Below are 19,638 nucleotides of genomic sequence, written 5' to 3' on the forward strand. Positions count from 1 at the left end.
TTAACAACTGGGTGAATGACTGCATAATGCTTTTAATTGTAATCCAAATACAATTGAATGAATTGATATTTCATTATAAAAGAAAATAAATGCAAAACATACATCCAATAAAATATGTGACAGTCAGCAAATACCGTGGGAAATTGGTTCTTGTAATACTGCGTTGAAAGAGAATAGGACACAGGTCATGGTCATTCTTGAGTGCCTCAAATTCAAAGAATAGTGTTTCATGTAACTGTAGTGATTACTGTATGGCTATTTGAAAATGTTGACTGTCGCATGTCGCTGATAATTATACACACATTCACACAAGCAGGTAACAAGTACACATACAGAGCTGTCTATCGCTTCTTTTTGCTCTCTTTCTTTGGTTTCTGTCGAATCTGAGGTGCTGGTCCTTTAGTTTTCTTCATCTGTTCAGCGGGCTTGCCATCAGTGGATTCAGTGTCCTCCTGTAGAGCAAACACATGAAGCAAATGACACCCTGCAATTTCAAAAGAAATCTCCTGAGTCATTGAAACGTGTTGTGAAAACACATGACTGCTAAGCATGGTTCGATAGTGTGTTTTGAGGATGTATTTGGAATAGCCTACGTGTTTGCTCACTGACATTAAGTGTACAGTATTTAGTATTATTTTCCATCATCACTGTGTTTGCACATAGGATGTTGGTAATTTATGATAAGAGTTAATATAACATTTCACTTTTTCAGCTATCTCAGTGTCTAATTAATCTGAATTAAATGGACAGTTAAATTAAATTCCCAGAACTTTTGGACACACACGCACCAAACAAAAGTGTGTTTCAGCACTTTCTGTGTCTCAGCAGTGTTTCTGCAAGTGCAATCTTTCCTATTGTTCCAGCAGGAACGAATGACAGCAGGATAATGTAAAGGATGAAATAGCGACATACTGTGGAGAGTAATCAGTGCATCTGATGACAATGTCTGAAAATAGAATAATTAGAAAGTGGATTTAATTGCTCTCGTCTATAAATAATCTCTCCTGACAGTTGTTAGTGTAGAGATTGAGAAAGTAGATCTTTAGTGGCTCTGTCTTCAAGAATAAGATACTCAGCACCATTCTTTCTGATGGATGTCTCTTGTCTCTGTATTTGAGATAGAAATTTTTCAGATTCCGTCAACTGTCAGGCCACCGTGCACATGTTTTTTAAACATCAAATTTAAGCACCAACTAAAGGAATTCTAAATGAATTATAAACTTTGCACGTTGTATTTAACAATGGTGTTATATGTGTCTGATAAAACACCAGCCACTTGCATTCACTAAAGACTAGAACCCTAGTATGTGAACCTGATGGAGTTATAAATGTGATGTCCTCTTGAGTTAAAGCAATCAACTCAAACTCATGTTGCCATACTGAGGGAAAATGAAGCATTCATAAACAAAGAGTCTGAATACAGTTTTCAAATTGACTACTATCTTAGTTCCACACCTAAAGCCTGTGGCTCAAATCTATGAGTCGATGACAGCAGTCTTCTGATTATCAGCCATTTTTTTCCTAATGGAAGAATGAATTGGACATGAGGAGAGCAACTAATGTGTTTTGAAGATGTATTCCAATTCCAATTGTCCTTTACTGCAACATTTTGTTTTTTTTCACATTATTCCTTATCTCTCTGATATAATCTATCAAAAAAGGTGCAAAATCTCATAAAATATACAACTGAAAGAAAGTAATTCAACAGAGAAACTCAAATTTAAAACAATAACATAAAATTGGCAAATGCATCAAAGCAAACACTTCATAGAAGCACTTTGTAATATTGCAAGAGATAAAAATTAAATCATCTGGGAAAACACAGTTCAAAGAGAAACAGACTTGAGCACACTGCCCACACCTCTCCTCCTCTTGGTGTCTGTCTACCTACATGTTCATGCCCCTTTGATGTGGGGAAGATGACAGCCAGGATGCAGATGAGCTGGAAGATGGCACCCAGAAACAGCCCGTAGCGTAGCAGGCTCTCCAGAAAGGTGGGCTCAGGCACCTCTGGAGGGGACAGATCCAGGTCAGCAGACATGATGCTATCCATTGGCTGATTGATCTGCTGGTCCCTGTGTGAACAACAAGCACAGGATTACAAAAAGTGGAATAGAAGGGTCATTGAGGGGATCTCTTCGGGTCACTAAATGCTCTTAGTACCTTTCTCCGATGTGCAATGAATACCTTGTTTTCCTCAAGAAATTGAGAGATTAAATATAACCAAATACATACACAGCTGAATAAACTTCCATGTGAGTTAAAAAAATATTGCAAATACTATCACATACAAATACGAAAGCCTAGATGTGACAATGACAATCTTTATTTACATTGCCTAAATAATTAGCCTACTTGATTGAAATAACTGCAGGTTATTTTGTCAGCAATAGACTGACAGTTTTTTCCATGGCTCAAAATGGTTTAAAAAATTGTTAGGGTCACGTTAAAATTGTACATTAATGATAATAATGGATACACAGAGCATGCTTTATGTAACTTTCACAGATGTTTCTTCTAACATCTGAGAAACTATAACCAGCCAACTAATATTTGAATGAAAACTGGACCAAACTAAACGATTATCAAGCTGCAATGAGAGGCTATATCCTTTTAATTATCTTGCAATACTAGCCTATTGCAGCTCCACTTCCTATTACTAGTTTAAAACAATCAATATTGCAACAAAGTACACATTATTCTGTTGTCATGAATTTGACAGATTGCCTCCTAGGCTACGTGTTATCGTTAAAACGGAGACAACACAGGGTGATACTGTACAGTTTCCAACACAGAGATCTGAGCTCGGTAACATCAGCTGTAATGTTGCGACCTTTAGTTTCTGTGTGGAAGAAAACCTTACCAGTGGCGGGAATGTGTCGCTGTCCCTCCTCGTTACAGGAATGCAACCGTTACAACAAACAAGGGAAAAAAATAAATATAAGACTGCGATAACTGATAAGCTATCCTTCTAAATGTTTATGAGATGTAGCCATGGATGTATTAGGATGTAGCCAACAAAGAGGGGGAAACGTTCCCTCTGCCTTCCGGAAGTGACATCATCAATCTATGACCCGTTTCGACAGACCGGTGAGTGATGTGTTTGAAAATGTCGCCCCCTAAAGTTCATGTTGAACCACTACATTCTGACATCAATAGGAAAAAAAAGTGATTTTATCATATATTATGTTTAGGCTACTTAAAAGCTCTTGATATTTTTGATTATCATCATTTTTCTTAACTATCGTATGGTTTATTATCATATTTTTTCAATAGCCTAAAGATTTTCCTTACTGACACATTCATACATTTAAATTAATAAAAACAAATTTAAATGTGAATTGATTGATATAATCTAAAACCAATAGTATTTGAGTATTTGAACAAACACACTGGCTCATACAAACAAATTTTATTTTTTTTAATAAAATATTTTATACATGCTTACAAGGAGTCTTGTACAAATATATGAACAGAGAGAAGTCAAACAGGTTAAAATAAAAACACATTAAAAACATACAGTATATAGTAGGTATAAAATCAAATGAGACAAACTGTTTGTAAAAACGGGCTATACAAATAAAATTGCCTTGCCTTGCCTTGCCATCTTGGCTAAAGCTAAACTGTCTGACAATAATGAATGTAAGAAAGGAACAGAGAGATGACTTATTTTTATGTAAAAAGTTGTAGCTGAGGACTGAGACTGGACACTGAAAGTTTCACAGAAACATGATGTAATCTTGAAATAAAATAAGACAAAACCCCTGATAGATTAGTTTCTATTGTTTGCCTTAAAATTTTTCCACCAATTTGGTCACATCTTTTTTCTTTAAAAGTCTTACAAGTGAAAGCTTCCTCTGAGACAAAAAGGATTTGAGATTTATAAATCTAAAGATTATGTTTACAGCTTCATCTTTGAATGGGATGGACAATAGGGCTTCTGTCGGCCTCCAGGTTCACTCTCCGTTGTGGCCTCTCAGGTCCCTTCTTATGATGTCGTTCACTGCAAAACATTCAAAATAAGTGATGAGCAACTTCACAACAGTGTAGATGTAGAAACAAAACAAAAACAAGATTATTTTAAATGAAATCTGTCATGACAGGGCTCCAGACTGCTCCTAGAATTTGAGACAGCGCAAGTACATTTTTCATCCACTTGCACATGTGCAACCAGTAAATTTGCTGGGTTTTTTTTCCCTTTAACGCTGGTGAAATGTAGAAGGGGCGACTCAAAGAATCTGAAATCTGTCATCACAGGGTGTAGGCAAATGTGTGTGAGGATCATGAAAAAAAGGAAATGTGAATATTTACTTTGCTAGTCAATTTACGGTGTGCGCCCCTAGGGGCCACTAGTGCTCCTAGTAAAAAAAGTTATTCTGGATCTGAAGGTTTCAAATGTATTTGTTTTATATTTACAATCTCTTAAATGTCTTATGGGATGCATGTTCCTTTTGAACACAGTATCTTGGATGTAACTTAGTCAGAGGAATACAACCACGAGGCACTAATTCTCGTTTGCAATTAAAATCTGGTTTTTGGGGGTCATTTCATTCTCGTTTGTGAAGCTTGGCTGCCGAGTGATGACAGGAAATGAGGGGGGTGGAGTGAGATGGGGTGCCCACCGAGGCTCAAACCACTGGGAACTTTGAGGTTTGTGGTTGGCGCCTTAGAAGGCAAAACCACCACGGTGTCCCCTGACATTTTCTAATTTTACACATAAATCCGTCTAAAGATATCTTGCAATCTCAGCATTGATGTTGTGAAATATTGCAATTACATCAATGGCCACAAGATGTCTCTAAACATCTCTCTACACAGATTATCAACAACACCAATACATTTTCAACAATCTTTTATCAGAAAAACTAAAACATTATTAATACTACGGTATTATTACATATTACATATTACATATAAACTGAAGAAACAATGACTTCAGGAAAATAAGACACAAACACAATAGTGTATTTTGGTTTATCTGCTTCTGATGTTCAGCAAAAGAGATTGTCCATTTACCAAACTCTCACTACCACCCCGGCAAAACAAAAGGTCATTGTTACTTTCTTTCGTCTTCTTTTCCTTCTTTGCCACAGGTGTGTCTGCATATATTTGCCTATAGAGTACACTTCCTGTTTCTGTCTTCCATCACAGAGTTGTAAACAGAAACTTTCCACCACAGTGAACAGTGAGGTTGGTTGTAGATTGCTTGGTCTCTCACTTCATGCTGCTGATGTTGCTCCTTTCTTCTCTGAAGTTAATAAGAGTACTAACTTCAGATACTTGAGAATTAAAGGGAATTTTGCTCACATTTCTATTACTGTAGATGCGAAACTTCTGCAAGTGTGAGTGTTTACATGTGTGTGATAGAGTGAGAGTCATACTGAAACAGACAGGAAAGTGGATAGAAAGGCCCAACCGTAAACCACAAGGCGGGATTTGCAAGCAAACAGTTGCAGCATGCTTGTATGCATTTGCAGACCGGACCACAAATACCTTTGCCCCAGGTTTCTACATTTCATTGTAATTCCTGTTATTTTTAGATGTTTCTAAGTAGTGTATTCTCCCATTTTCAAGTGTCAGCCAAACATTTGAGCAAAATCAAATAAGATAAACCAGGAAATCAAACAAATCCATTGGAAACCAATACACTCAACCGTACATTCAAACCCTGTGTGACTGACTGACTTACAGAAATGTGAATTTATTGCTGATTATTTTGTTTGTATTATTTATTTTGATTATAATGTTATCTTATTGGTCATACAAACAAATTAAGGGGTGTAGACATTTTTTGTTTTGTTTATATACCTACTTGACATTTTCACACTTTTCCTCATAGTTCAAACTGGCCTTTTCTAACAGGTTAGAAAGGTGAGATTTGCTCGCTCTGCAGCCAGACTGTTTACTCTGTCTAGGTATATTAATACTATCTGCAATAGAGCATATTTCAGATGAAAAATATTAGTAAAAAAATTAAATTTTATTTCTGTAGTGTACTATACTGTTGGTTCTCTCAGAGAGGTATGACGGACAGAGTTGATTCAGACGACCTTTGAAAATTTGCATTTCAACAGTTAATATGTTAAAGTTGTACTCACCGTCCTCCAGGTGGGTATAGCTGAGGTTCTCTTGTTTGACTGTGACCCTTTCTGGAGCCCGTTCCTCATAGTTTCCTCTACTTGGTTCTATCCGGCATACGACCTTTCCTTGAACTTGACCTTGACCTTGGATGTGTCTCGAAGGCGGCGACTTTCCCAGTGGCAGCGTCGTCTGCATAAAACTCTGATAATTCGACACCAAACAGGCCTCAAATGAATCACCAACCTGAGGCCCTTCGCTCACTTTGGCCACGGGGGCTCTGGCACCGACACACTGACTGGGAGTGGAGGCGAGGTGGGAAGCCAATGGGGAACCACCAAGAAGGGTAGTACTACTGCCACTGTAATGTTGGTTTGCAGTGTGGTACAGGACGGGACTGTTGATCATAGTGCCGGCTCTGGACTGGTAGTAGACTGTTTGGTCGTCGGGTGGATTAGGTGTCAACATGCAGGCTCTGGGCTCTGCAGTGGCTAGATGATACAGTGTTGGAGAAGCACTCAAGGCTTGAAGGTTGTTTTCCTGCTCCAGGTGATGGTGATAGAGTGACTTCATTGATAGGCCAGTCAGGGCCAGATTATCTGAGTATCCATATGTATTCAACTGGTAGTCATCCGCTGGCTCGGCTTTAATGGCTGAAAAAAAAAAAAAAAGACAAAAAAATGATCTCTCATGACAGATCAGACCCTGTCTATCATCAGCACCTTGTGGAGACTGCAAGAACCCTAACTCCACCCCACCCCTAACCCTAAACTGTCAGGTTCTGTGTCAGCTTCTACCCAACCGCCAGCAGACTGCTGAACACACAAAAATAAACACACACATCACACTTCACACATCACACACCACAATGTGCTGAGTAGATCCCAGCCACACTGTGCAATCACACAATGCAGTGCAGTATGCAGCAACATTTTGAAATTTAATTCAATTTTTTTATGTTATCTTATTTATTATACCTATTCCACACATCTACATTTGTACTTGTACTCATTTAGTATTTATATATTTTTGTACTATTTCTTCCAACCTGTTTTTTATTACAGTATTTGTATGTATTATTTTATTATGGCCTAATGTAAACGTAATTTCATTGTGCAATACATCTTGATGTAATCTATCTATCTATCTATCTATCTATCTATCTATCTATCTATCTATCTATCTATCTATCTATCTATCTATCTATCTATCTATCTATCTATCTATCTATCTATCTATCTATCTATCTATCTATCTATCTATCTATCTATCTATCTATCTATCTATCTAGGTAACATAACCTGACAATGATAACATGATGATATTTAGCAGGTATAGTGATTAGCACTGACAATACAGTACAAAAGCTGAGGCTCAGGTTTTATAGGTATCTAGCCAAAAACCAAAGCCCTGAGCAACTGAATTTGGACCTGCTGGCTCTTAAGGAAAATCAGGGACTCACCAAAGTCATTAGAATTGTGAAGTTTGATGGCAATCCATTCAATACTTTACAGTTTTTCTCAGTCACTTTGGTACATTTCTCAGATCAGAATTGAAATTCTCAAAACTACTTGTTCAATTTTCACATCATTGTGTCACTTGTGCACATCAAAAAAGCAGTTTCTCATTTGAACAAGTTGCAAATGCTTTCTCTCTGTTTCCTACATTATCAATTGCTTATGTGATGTTGATCAAAATGTATTAGTGTATAATGAATGAATGAAATAGCTCAAAGGTGCATCTCATAGACCATCAACTGGCAAGTATATACTGTAAATTGCCGGAGCACAACACAATGTTACAATGTCTGACAATGGAAGGACAAGGAATAGGACTACAGCACTGCATGTACTGTACAGTTTTCCCTAAGGAGATGTACACGTTCTACGTTCACATTTCGACTTGTGTTTTTTTCTTTGTGCTAATGCATTGCTGTCTTTTCCTTTCTCTATCACAATGACATGGTCAACAAATTACAGTACAAACAGTAAAAATGTAAAATTGAATCTTGTCCAGTCTCTTGCAATCAATCTCCCACATACACTAATGTGTCATCAGAACTTTAGCCATAGTTTACATCAGAACATCCCTCCAGAGTACACAAGGACTTGTCATTCTGATGGCACTGACATGTTCAGTGACACAGATGCAGGTATTTACTTTTGAGGGATGAACTAAGGATTTTGAGCAAGTGACTGGCTTTTGCAGGTAATCCATGGTGTTCTTAGCCTAGAAATCTAGATGCACCCTAGCGGTAGCAAATCTATTTGCTCAGCAGGTCCGTCTAGAAACGAGCCATAGGAACTTTTTGAGTCTCGAACACTGTTTGTGTTCACCAATCACAGCGCTCTATCTGTTTAGACAGTTGTTGGGCAGGCTTAACGCGATGACGACATACTTGCGACGGTGAAAAACATGACAAGATGGCTTTGGCAAAGGAATCGTTTGAATCTGCGTTGGCATCAACTTTGAAAGAATTAAACTTGTCATTTTCTTTAAAAGTTGAGCAAGAAACTGCACTGAAGTCGTTCATTTGGAAGAAGGATGTATTTGGTGTTTTGCCGATGGGATATGGGAAAAGTTTAATCTACCAGCTTGCTCCGCTCTGACTACATCATCCTGCTCTTTGCTCTGATTGGTCGTAGCGCTACCCTATTGCGTGCAGAGGCAGTTTGAAAGACAGCCTTCATCCCGCCCCCTGGATTGGGCCGAGGTCTACCGGTCGTTGCCAGACTAGACATTTTAGTGATATAGTCTGGTTTGTCAGGCTATGGTGTTCTGCTATTTGTATGAATTGTTTAGAGAAATGCACTTACTGTTTTGCAAATGTCGAGGATGATTCGAGAAATGTACCAAAGCGACTGAGAAAAACTGTATTGTTTATTTAATCCTGGAACAACTTTAATTTATACTTTAATGACCTCTCTTTGATCACCCTTTTTAACCCAGGTTTGTGTTTCCTGAAATGCTTTTTTGAAAAGTGCTTAACAGTGTGTTTTTTTTTGTTTTTTTTGTAGATATGAGTATCACATGCAGATAAAGAGAGCTTATGAAATACAAGGTTTTTCCCTTTAGAAGTGAGAGTTGCCAACTCAACCAACCCACATGTTGCATTTGTTGTGGATGTGGTTAATTGCAAACAGCAACTGAATGATCGATTTCTTGAGATTGGGACTGATTTCCTATGAAAATAATTAGAACATCAGTTAAAAATGAAGATCACAGCCAGACTGACGTCGGTTTGCTGGTTTTAATCATATTGAGCTCAGGTTTAATCTGATTTACTGTAATGTTGCAGTTTCCTGTAGTGTTTACTCAATCTAGTTTCAACAACCACTCAGAGCAATTTCTACTACCAGTCACATTCACACATCCACACAGCACTTTTTCTACCATACACACACATTCACACACTTGATGATGCATGAGGGAATTTGGTGTACAGTATCTTGCCCAATACGTAGATGAAATCACCAACCTTCTCCTCCTTATTACGTAACAAAGGGTATGGACACATTAGCCTCAACTTCATAACCAGTTTGAGGTTTCATTTAAGTTTAGTAAGTCTCTCAGCATGATATTTCAGTTGTCAGAGTTGACAACAATATTTCCTCACAACACCAGCCAAGATGTTCTCCACCTTCCCACCATTTGAGCTTCTCAGTGTCCTGCTGTATTGAGTAAACAGACATATACCTATCTCAGGAGTGTAGATGAAGTGCTGAGGCTGACTGCGTTTCTTCTTCCCGTTGATGACATAGAAGTTGACTTTGGCTTGGTGGCAAATGGTCTGATCACGATACCGGGGGATCTCAACATACAGCATGTTCTATTGCAACATAGAAGACAAAAACATCAGAGAAACTCTCATGTAGCAATAGGGGGGTGGGGCCTGCCCCAGATGTCTCCTTTTTGAGTTTCAGATAAAAATCTGCACTAAAAATATCACTTTGAACATGGTGAAGTGGTGGTAGACAGAAAGTGTTTAAGTGTGTTCCTAGACTTTGTGTTTTGCTTTCTGTTTTGACTGCGTGTGAATTTTATTTAAAACAATGTTGATTTGACAAAAAAAAAGTGTAACATTGACTCTGTAGAGTATGTTATTGCCTGAATTCCTTTGTTAGTACAGGTAAGAGGAAATCTACTCACAGCTTGAGTTTTGTCTCTGTCAACGGTGGCCTCCACCTCCCAGATTTGCTTCCCATCTGAAAGCAGAGGGAATACAGAGTGTAAATATTGAAGCAGCGGAAGTTTAATAGTTTGACATTTTGTTGCATGTCTGAAAAGAAATGTAGATGCCTTGATGAGATTATCTTATCTTAGCTTAATTTAATGTAATTTAGCATAGTTTAAAGACTGAAAATGGTTTGTTTGCCCTGCATATTGTTTGTTTGATCCATAAAACCGTCAAGTTTGCACTGCAGATTATGTGCCTAGCAAATGCAAAGAAAGCAAATGCACATCATGGAAAACATCAAGACATAAAATGCGTATTTGATCGAGTACATAATGCATCTGTACGACATCAATACGCCTTTTAATTTAATGTATAGAATGAGAACACTTACATACAAAGACAGTGGAAAACTGGTGTCTCTTTTATGTCTGGTTTAATGTTTCACTCCCACCCCACTTTTTACTTGATGTTTCTGTTTTCTACCCACGCTTACAAAAAAAAACAAAGCCTCTGCTCTGGGCCTGAATCTTTATCAGTCTGTCGAACCACATCCTGTTGCATAAAACCCCGCACCAAGCAACAGGGAGGCTTCTTTTTACATGCAGACAACTGTACCCATCGTGCTCTCAAACCATGTAAACCAACAATTGTGTGTGGGCAGATGGTGCAGTGACGAGGTGAGAAATTTCCACATGGTAATAAATACAAATTGTTTGCTCCTGTGAGGCAGTAAAAGTTTTTTAGGTTATGGTTGATTTTGTCGGATTTAACTGTGGGGGTTGGTGGAAGATGTGCGTCACTGAAAGGGGAGCTGTTGTTGCCTGGTTGATATGCAAATAATGCAAAGGATATAAATACGAGTAGGAAAATGGACTCGAGTAGGATATACGGAGGTAAGTGGGTGTACAAAATATTAGTCTATTTTAATCACAGTAATAATCACTCTCACTGACATGAGAGCTGTGGGCTAACATCACTTGGTCAGTTTGGTTTCCTCACCTTGTGTCTTCTCAGAGAATATCACCTTGGAGTCAGGTGTGAAATTTTGTCCAGTGAGGACCATCTGGTGACCACCAAGTACTGAGCAGCGGTCCAGGTCCTGCCTCTCCACTGCTGGGAGCTCCATTGCTGAGCGTTGAGCTGAGGAAACAGTAGCACATTGCTGTGTGAGTACGTAACCAAGCAGGAGTAAGAAAACATCTGGAAGGAACAGGACATTTGGCCACTCAATGATGATCAAAATCAAAAGATTTGCTGTGTTGACTAGTATAGCCTGGGGAACATGCATAATAAAGCTGGCCTTTGCAACTTTTTTGTTTTACGGAAAAATCTATGCAGTTTTAGACCGAAGAGGCAAATAGCAACAGTGGCATAAATAACTGGATCAAACTTCACCAAATGAATCATAGGAAACAAAATTCAGTTTAGGACAAATTAAAGGCTCCTTACAGCATTCAATGGGATCAGAGGAAGCTTGAAGAGACACGAGCTGTCCTCCAGGTTGAGGGATATGGACACGAAACACCAAACGCACACGAGTGTTTTTTCGTCCAATGTCTGTCTCACCGTTCCTCAGTTCGATGTCCGCGTTTCTCAGTTTCAGGATCCCCACACAGTCGATCCTGTAAAGTGAGATGAAGCAGTACATAAAGTACTGTCTCCTTGATTGGTCATTTATGAAGAACTTTTTCTATCATAGTAGCAGTTTTGTCTATGTTGCAGCAATACCTACCATGGATATGAAAGTATAAAGAGCAATTTATACACAGTTAAACTTAATAGATGGAAACTTCAAAGAAAAATGCCTGACAGCTGAGTTTACTGTATCTCAGCATCTTAAACTCCTGGAGACGAAATGCAAAAAATACCGCAGCGCTGACTGAAGATTGCTCAATCTGCACAAGGCCAAACAGTACGTGACCGTGTTCAGAGCGGCTCAGTGACTTATTTTTGATGAACATGTAAACCCACACCATCTCTGTTTTACTCACACCACTCTCATGTGGTTCTTTGGCTCAAGCGGGATCTCCAACACTTTGGTCCCGCTCATCATCCTCTCCATACTCGGTGTGGTGACGGTCTTCCCTGTGATGCGGTGGGCCTGGTAGAAGGCGTGGGGTTTCAGGAGCCTTTCGTCTGCCGTCCCTATGAAGACCTGCAGCATCAGAGGGACGGCGCCTTCGTAGCCAAAGAGCTGGCGGGGGCAACAAAAGGCAATAACCTTAATCACAGTAAATTAAAGGGATAGTAGCATTTTAAGTGGGGTTGTATGATCTACAAATAGCCCCTAAGTACTTTACAGTAATTGCAGTAGAAGACTCTCTACACTCCTCCCGTTAGCAACGCCAGCCCATAGCCCTGCCCAGAGATTACTAAAAGAGGTTTTACCTGAAAAAAAAATACACAGTTCCATTGTTCGCTATAATATAATTTTTTCCAGCCCTTCAAAGTGCATGAAAAACACTTTTTTATTTGGACCTAACCAACTCACTTATCCCTCCCGTCCAGGGTTAGCGCCCGCCGATCAGCAGTTGGTTAGGTCCAAATAAAAACTGTGTTTTTCCTGCACTTTGAGCGGCTGGAAAAAATTATATTATAGCGAACAATGGAACTGTGTTTTTTTTTTCAGGTAAAACCTCTTTTAGGCCGCGATAATAGGCTGTTTCTTTGGGTCTGTTCACAACACTGTATGTTGTAAATCTCTGGGCAGGGCTATATGGGCTGGCGTTGCTAACGGGAGGAGTGCAGAGAGTCTTCTACTGCAATTAAAGTACTTAGGGGCTATTTGTAGATCATACAACCCCACTCAAAAAAATGCTACTATCCCTTTAAATGAACTACCGTACTGTCAATGTGCCTGACTGTGGAGGAAATCCCTTCTTCCTGTGGGTTTGATTCGACAGGTCACTGTCTAACTGGCATGGCAAGAACACTGCTTTGCATGGCCCATTTACACAGCAGTGCCTGGCAAACCAGCAGTAGCAGCTTATTAATTAACTGTGTGTATAGTGTATAAAGCAGATCAATGCAGCAATGTCTGTATGGCATGTAAATATAGCTTAATTGTGATTATTGGTGTATATTGGTGTATGGGAGATTAAACAATATGTATCTTTAATAAATGATCCCTGTGTGAGCAGTGATGTGATTATGACACATGACTCTTTCATTCATTTGCATGACTGTCGCCTTTACATAAACACTTTATCCAGGAAATACCACTCCACATTTACAACCTCTTACTCCCACTCATACTCTTCTATCCCACAGCGCTGACAGTAATGAAAGATGAGAAGTGAAGGTAAACTTTTTTTTCTGTTTCCTCCCTTGCATTCACACGTCTCACGCAACCCTCACGCCCTCAAAGAAACAAAAAAAAGTACCTGAACTTCTGGGTGCCCCCCTTTAGGAGTCTTGACAGCTCCTCGGCTGCCTTCAGTTTCATAGTGAGCTCTGTGGTGAGATCTGGGCTGCTCCTGGATCAGTAGTTCATATTGACCAGTTTGACTGGGCAGTGGCCACTCTAAAGAGGGAAGTGTGGCCACAGAGAGACGACTGGGGAAAAGGCAGAGAGAATTCAACAAAAATTGTAGAAATATGTAGAAAATGACAAAAAAATAATTAGAAAGACATAAGTTGTCTGTAAGTCATGAAACAAGACAAACAACGCACCTGAATGGTGCGTGATGGACCTGATGTGGAGGCCACACAGATGGGACCATATATATGGCCTCAGACTTGAGCTCATGTCCAGCTCTGCCAATCCTCTCCTGCTCAATGGGCCAGTCATAAAGCTGCCCATATGCACAGTCCTGTCTCTGGGCCTGCTCATGTGCAATTCGCCCCGCTACGGACGGCACCGCTCTGGATAGACCAGAGGCCCAGTCCTCCTCCAGGCATGAGGAGGAGGAGGAGGTCTGAACTTGACCATGAAACTCAGCCTGGGATTGAAGCTGTTGGTGGAGGTAGAGCTGCTCATGGGGCGATGGGATGGGGCTGGGGCTTCTGGAGCGCTGCTTGACGGGAGTGCCACCCTGACAGGAATGGGCCTGGTCATAGGCACGCTTACCATGCGGTGAGGCAGAGCGAGAGCGCTGGTGCGGAAGTTGTGCTGTAGCATGCTTGTGCTGCGGCAGGAGATAGGTCTCATCCGTGACGCTGTTGCGAGGCGAGGCTCCTGGAGAGGAATGGGCAGAGGAGGTGTGGATGCCCTGGAGGCCCGGGCACAGGTCTAAGGCAGACAAGGCCACGTTATAGCCGGCCCCGTTGGAAGGAGAGACACAAGGCGATGTGACGGGAGAGTACGACTCCACTGGCCATCCTGTGGAGGAGTTGCTGCTGGCAGGGCTTACGCACTCTCTGTAAGCTCCACGGACTTGGGAGTTGGGGCTCAGCTCCAGCGTCTGCGAGCTGAGGGAGTCGCCTGATGGGGTAATCTCAATTCTGGGGCTGGGGGCGGGGATGTTCCTCGATGTCAACCCCAAGGAGTCAAACACGGCCCCTGTCAGGATCTCTGTGGTGGTGCACTGAGTGGAGGGGTTCTGGTTGGAGGCGTATGCTGTGGGATCGTCGACCACCAGCAGAGGAGGCTGGTTGTTACTCTGAAGGAGAGCACTTGGATCATCTGTCAATATGAAAAGAAAGATGAATTTGTGCAGTCATGTTCACAGCACTACCACCTCACAGTACCCCTCTAACCCCTATAGTATTTCATTTGTTTATTCAAATCTAATTAATCCTGACTTTGAATGAATGAATGAATTCTCCATATACTGGACACTAGATATCTCATGCTGTATTGTACAGTCTTTTAGTTATATTGTTCTTGTGTTCAGACAATTCAGTTCAACAGTTGAACACAAGAAAAATATAACTAAAATATTTGAGAAGACAAAATGAACATAATTAATCTGTACAGTCTTTTATTGTGGTTTCATTATTACTCCTCTGTAAGTAAATATTAGACCAGAAAGGTTTTCATGAATCAAACTCAAACTTTAGATGAACACAGAGAGGAGAAACCTGACTTGTACTATCAAAGTCTGAGCGGCAAAGGTCAAACATCAAGTGGAGTAGAGCGAGACGTGCTGCTGAGTGCAGGTGGAATAGAAATCTCCTCTTAAACAGTGAAAACAGTGAAAAACACACTCTTGTTTTATAAGATAAAGATGCTCATTTGGAAGAGAAGAGGGTTGATTTGGCCTTTTAAGTGGAGGTGAAAGGAGGATTTCAGGGTAACATCAGTACATGACAGCTAAGTACTCCCTCAGCCACTTAATTACAGCTAAATACAAACTCAACACACATCCACCATCTTTACAGCACGATGATTAAGCAGAGACACAACTGATAACGACCTAATTCAAATGGGGGTGTTATAATTATTCTCTAAAGCAGAATAAGTGTTGCACACAGACACACATACCCTTGCCACAGCCACCAGGAAAATCCTCTTCGGGTGGATTATACAGGAACAGGTCGGAAAAGTCCAACTCCTCCTGCATGTCTTGACCCATGCTGTCGGTGAGCCCCAAACCTCTAGAAGTCATCTCCAGCTCTCAATATACAATTTTCCCCTCGACCGGTACCTTAACTATTATATAACTATTGTATAATAACTTTTAAGAAACTTTTTTTCAGCTAATATCAGCTCCGTGTACAGGCTACGGGATAAAAGAGATGTTTTTTTTTGTTTTCCCCAAGATGCGTTTTAATCACTCGCAGCCGTTCAAGTGAAACATCCAGCACCGCGACATGAACAAGTGAGAGGTAAGAGGCGCTTCCTGTCTCTGCTGATGGTGACAGGCACAACCTGCGTGTGCGTGTGTGCACTGACAGTGCAGCTCAGATCGTTCAACACCTCCCAACACGCTAATTCATTTCCTTCTTCATGAGTCAAGCAAGGTGATGTATATGTAATACAGGTGAAACAAAATACACCCGAGACCATTTGGATGTAGTTTATTGATTCACGTATTACCTAATGACTCAATCGACTTTTTATTTTTTTATTATTTTTGCTTATAACCCTGTTTTATATCCAATGTTTTCTTCTTTTTTATTTAATTTTCATTTAGTATACTTATTTATTTGTTCATTTTTATAGCCTCTCATTTGTTTTGTGTTTTTTGTCAAATAAATAAAACTGTATTACAGATTTTTCTTTTTTCTATTTGTGTAGTATGCCAAATGGATTACACACACGATTTTGCATATATAGCTAACTCAAAAATATAAATATAACTTTAAAAAAAACTTTGTGTCACAGTCAAATAAGAAAGTAAGTGTTGGCAACTTTTGGCCACTAAGTGGCAGTATTGTACAATTTTAACCTAAAACGCGTGTTGATGCTGAGTTTAGGGCCCAATTCAACCTAGGCGACCTTTTAGCAGTCAGTGTAGCAATGGAGATAGTTAGAGTTGTGGTTTTGATATTTTGCCCCCAGCCACACACAGAGCTTGTGGATATTTAACAGACACTTTCAGTTATTTACTAATGGTTATAGTATAGTACAATACAATATTACAGTAATGTTGTTCATATAGTGTGGTGTATTATCCATAATGTTGCGTATGATACTTGAAAATTTTATTCCACCGTACTGAAACTATCACATGATAATACTGCATCTGTACCTTTGTTGATCTGTGGTGTTCAGTAGTAGTTAGCACTGCCTTCTTGTTCATGACGGGTCATGAGTTCAAACCTCTTCAGGGCCTCACCTTACCTCACCATGTTATTTTCAGGTTCAGCTTGATTTATTTCCACCCGGCTAAACAAACAGATTGATTTTCCCCTGAGAGCAAGAAAGGTTCTTGGTTCGAACCCTGGCCTCGGGGACCTTTCTGTGTTTGCAAGTCTATTAGTTCCCTCCCGCTTTCCCCCACAGTCAAGAGTAATTAGGGGCCAGGCAGTGTAAGCTGCCGGGAACTATTGTTTTCCCCAGTATTCTTCTTCTTCTTCTTCCTAAGAAATCCTACTTCTCATACATGAAAAATCACCAAACTTTGCACAAAGCTCTGGTCCCATGCCAGATTTACTCGACTCCAAGCACATGTCGAAAAATTCACAATAATTTAGAGTCATGGTCGATGAAGTTTGGCAAATATCAGAATTTTAATTTAAAAAACTGAATTTTTGAAAACATTTTGAATTCTGCCCTCATGGAACAATTGGAGTCAATGTAAGAATGGTATTTCTAAACATCAGATTTTTTCTTATGAAGCAAAACACATTTCTATGCTGTCAAGCTGCACTGTATTATCAGATTTTTGTTTGATAACAGAATTTTTGACATTTTAACAATTATTGAAATCTGTCCTGACAACAGCTGCCTGGGTGGTGACTATCTGAGTCCATCTGTGAAGCCACATGCCAGGTTGCTTTTCCTGCCAATTAGCTCATTGAGTTAGGCGCTGGTTCTTGATGTGAGTTCAAGTCCCAGCTAGGGCGGAATCAGGCAAAATGGACATGATCAAGCCAATATTCTTGTTGTCTACCTGTTTTGTCTCTTGTTACTCAAAATTGCCTAAATGTGTCCAGAATTGTCTGGCCCAAACCACTGCTTGTATGTACATTTAGGTTACCTGGCAACTGTAAAACTGCCCATACTGTAGGTGTGAATGTTGAGTGTGTGAGGTTGTTTGTTTTGCTATATCAGCCCTGAGATAGTCTGGCGGGTGTACCCTACCCCCAACCTATTTCAGCTGGGATCGGTGAATTTCCTTTAATTCTAGTGATTGTAATATGTAAATTAAATGTTTAATTATTTACATGCAAATTCCAACTTCCAACACATTTTTAACTGAAATACAGTAAAACATGACAAAGTTGATTTTATAGTTTCTCCAACATTTTTATCCTCTTAAATTGCTTTGATTTATTAATACAGTAAATACTTAGTTTTACTTCAGAAGGTTTTGCCCTTCATCCAAGGGGCTTTAACCAGTCCTCCTGACCTGTGAGCTGTGAGGCCATGTAACCCCTTCACATGTTAATGTCACCTGAGGTCACATGTGAGTGTACAGGTCACATGTAAGTCATGTGAGAGTCACAATTGAATCAAGGTGTGAAGTGGTGTGCAACTGCAAAGGAAGGATATCAGGACAACGATGAGTGGTCTGTCCTCTATGTGCAAAATAGAAACACATGAGTTGTCAGACGCTTTCTTCATATACTGTATAAACAAGGACCTACTTATGTAATTGAGCTATTTACAAGAGAAAGCCCTACATTTATTGTACTTAAGTAAAAGTACAGAAATATTATCAGCAAAAAACAGAGGTACACTGTTTGGTGTTTAGGTCACAAAGTAACTGATTGTAAGAAAGAACTTTGATGATTTCCTTTTCATGGAAGTTCATCTGGAAGTCTATTATAAAGTGTAATTAGGTCTGAAAAAATGTTGGTCTTAGCACCAGTATACAATAGAAAACATGGAAATATACATGCAAAGGAAACATTTTTCAGTACTGAGTAAATGCACTGGACCCACTTGTGCTGGGCCACATGCTTATTCTGTTTTTATAGGAACAAAGAGAGAGAGAGAGAGAGAGAGAGAGAGAGAGAGAGAGAGAGAGAGAGAGAGAGAGAGAGAGAGAGAGAGAGAGTTGTTAAGATGCTGAAATGCACATTCACAACTTCCATTTCTATTTCTGCTCCTGTTGTAGGATTTATTTTAAGTGTATTTTTCCCGCTAAATATAGCAGACTGTGTACAAGCTCCTCACCTCCTAACACCAGCCCCATTAATCTCTGAATACGGTAACAATGGCAAATTATATTGTGTAACATGATTTTAAGATTGTACTGTAGGATTAGGTTGATATGATAAGCCACCTACTCAAACAGATTAGATACAGTAAGATTTAAAAATACAATGTGACACTCTCTGACACTACTCACAAAAAGGTACGTAGGTATATTGGGTTTATGGATGACATTTCAGAATGCACCTTAAGTGCCCTATAACCTTTACAAGTGAAATAGATTTGACCTTCTCTAAACTTTTGAATGAACATGTCCAACTGTTCAATAGTACTTACAGTATAACATAGCATGCTGTTCTCTAACAAGGTGATGAACTGCACAAATCAAAACAACGTTCTGAACCATGAATCCACCACTAAATGTTCTGTTTTTTTTAAACAGTCATTTTGACATCATGAGACCAAGACAACACCTAACAATCCATCAGCAGTAGCCTACTTGGCCATGTGGAGGCTTCAGACTTATGTTCTAACAGGGAAGTGTCCACTGAGCTTAGAGTGTCACAGAGTGTCATCAGCAGGTTGAACAGAGACACAGAGAGACTGGAAGAGTCACAGAAAGAAAGAAGTGGACATCCTTTGTCCACATGAGAATTTATTGAGACATTGACCTTTT

The 19,638-nt window shown here is 39.7% G+C and overlaps 2 protein-coding genes across 2 annotated transcripts; both read right to left on the reverse strand.

Annotated features, from left to right (window-relative positions):
* Positions 1-12: 12 nt before the first annotated feature.
* On the reverse strand, positions 13-2,994 carry manbal (mannosidase beta like). The gene is made up of 3 exons (XM_083971622.1): positions 2,864-2,994; positions 1,892-2,075; positions 13-452 (listed from the first exon to the last, which is right to left on the reverse strand). Exons 2-3 carry the CDS (start codon positions 2,051-2,053, stop codon positions 342-344), a joined length of 273 nt encoding a protein of 90 aa, XP_083827748.1. The 5' UTR covers positions 2,054-2,075; positions 2,864-2,994; the 3' UTR covers positions 13-341.
* A 489-nt stretch (positions 2,995-3,483) lies between these two features.
* Positions 3,484-15,992, reverse strand: nfatc2b (nuclear factor of activated T cells 2b). Its single transcript, XM_083971053.1, has 10 exons — positions 15,681-15,992; positions 13,928-14,879; positions 13,639-13,810; positions 12,247-12,449; positions 11,705-11,877; positions 11,255-11,395; positions 10,228-10,283; positions 9,775-9,907; positions 6,099-6,731; positions 3,484-4,003 (listed from the first exon to the last, which is right to left on the reverse strand). Exons 1-10 carry the CDS (start codon positions 15,802-15,804, stop codon positions 3,957-3,959), a joined length of 2,634 nt encoding a protein of 877 aa, XP_083827179.1. The 5' UTR covers positions 15,805-15,992; the 3' UTR covers positions 3,484-3,956.
* Positions 15,993-19,638: the final 3,646 nt, after the last annotated feature.

This window comes from Trachurus trachurus (genome assembly GCF_905171665.1).
Source record: "Trachurus trachurus genome assembly, chromosome: 5".
In the NCBI taxonomy this organism is placed as follows: domain Eukaryota; kingdom Metazoa; phylum Chordata; class Actinopteri; order Carangiformes; family Carangidae; genus Trachurus; species Trachurus trachurus.

Coding starts and splice junctions, on each gene's coding strand:
- manbal (XM_083971622.1), bottom strand. CDS start 2,053: ATGGATAGCATCATGTCTGCTGACCTGGATCTGTCCCCTCCAGAGGTG. Junction 453..1,891: donor CATCAAAGGGGCATGAACAT/GTAGGTAGACAG, acceptor TTTGCTCTACAG/GAGGACACTGAATCCACTGA.
- nfatc2b (XM_083971053.1), bottom strand. CDS start 15,804: ATGACTTCTAGAGGTTTGGGGCTCACCGACAGCATGGGTCAAGACATG. Junction 14,880..15,680: donor TCCTGGTGGCTGTGGCAAGG/GTATGTGTGTCT, acceptor TCATATTGACAG/ATGATCCAAGTGCTCTCCTT. Junction 11,396..11,704: donor CTCTGATCCCATTGAATGCT/GTAAGGAGCCTT, acceptor CTGTTTCCTCAG/CTCAACGCTCAGCAATGGAG.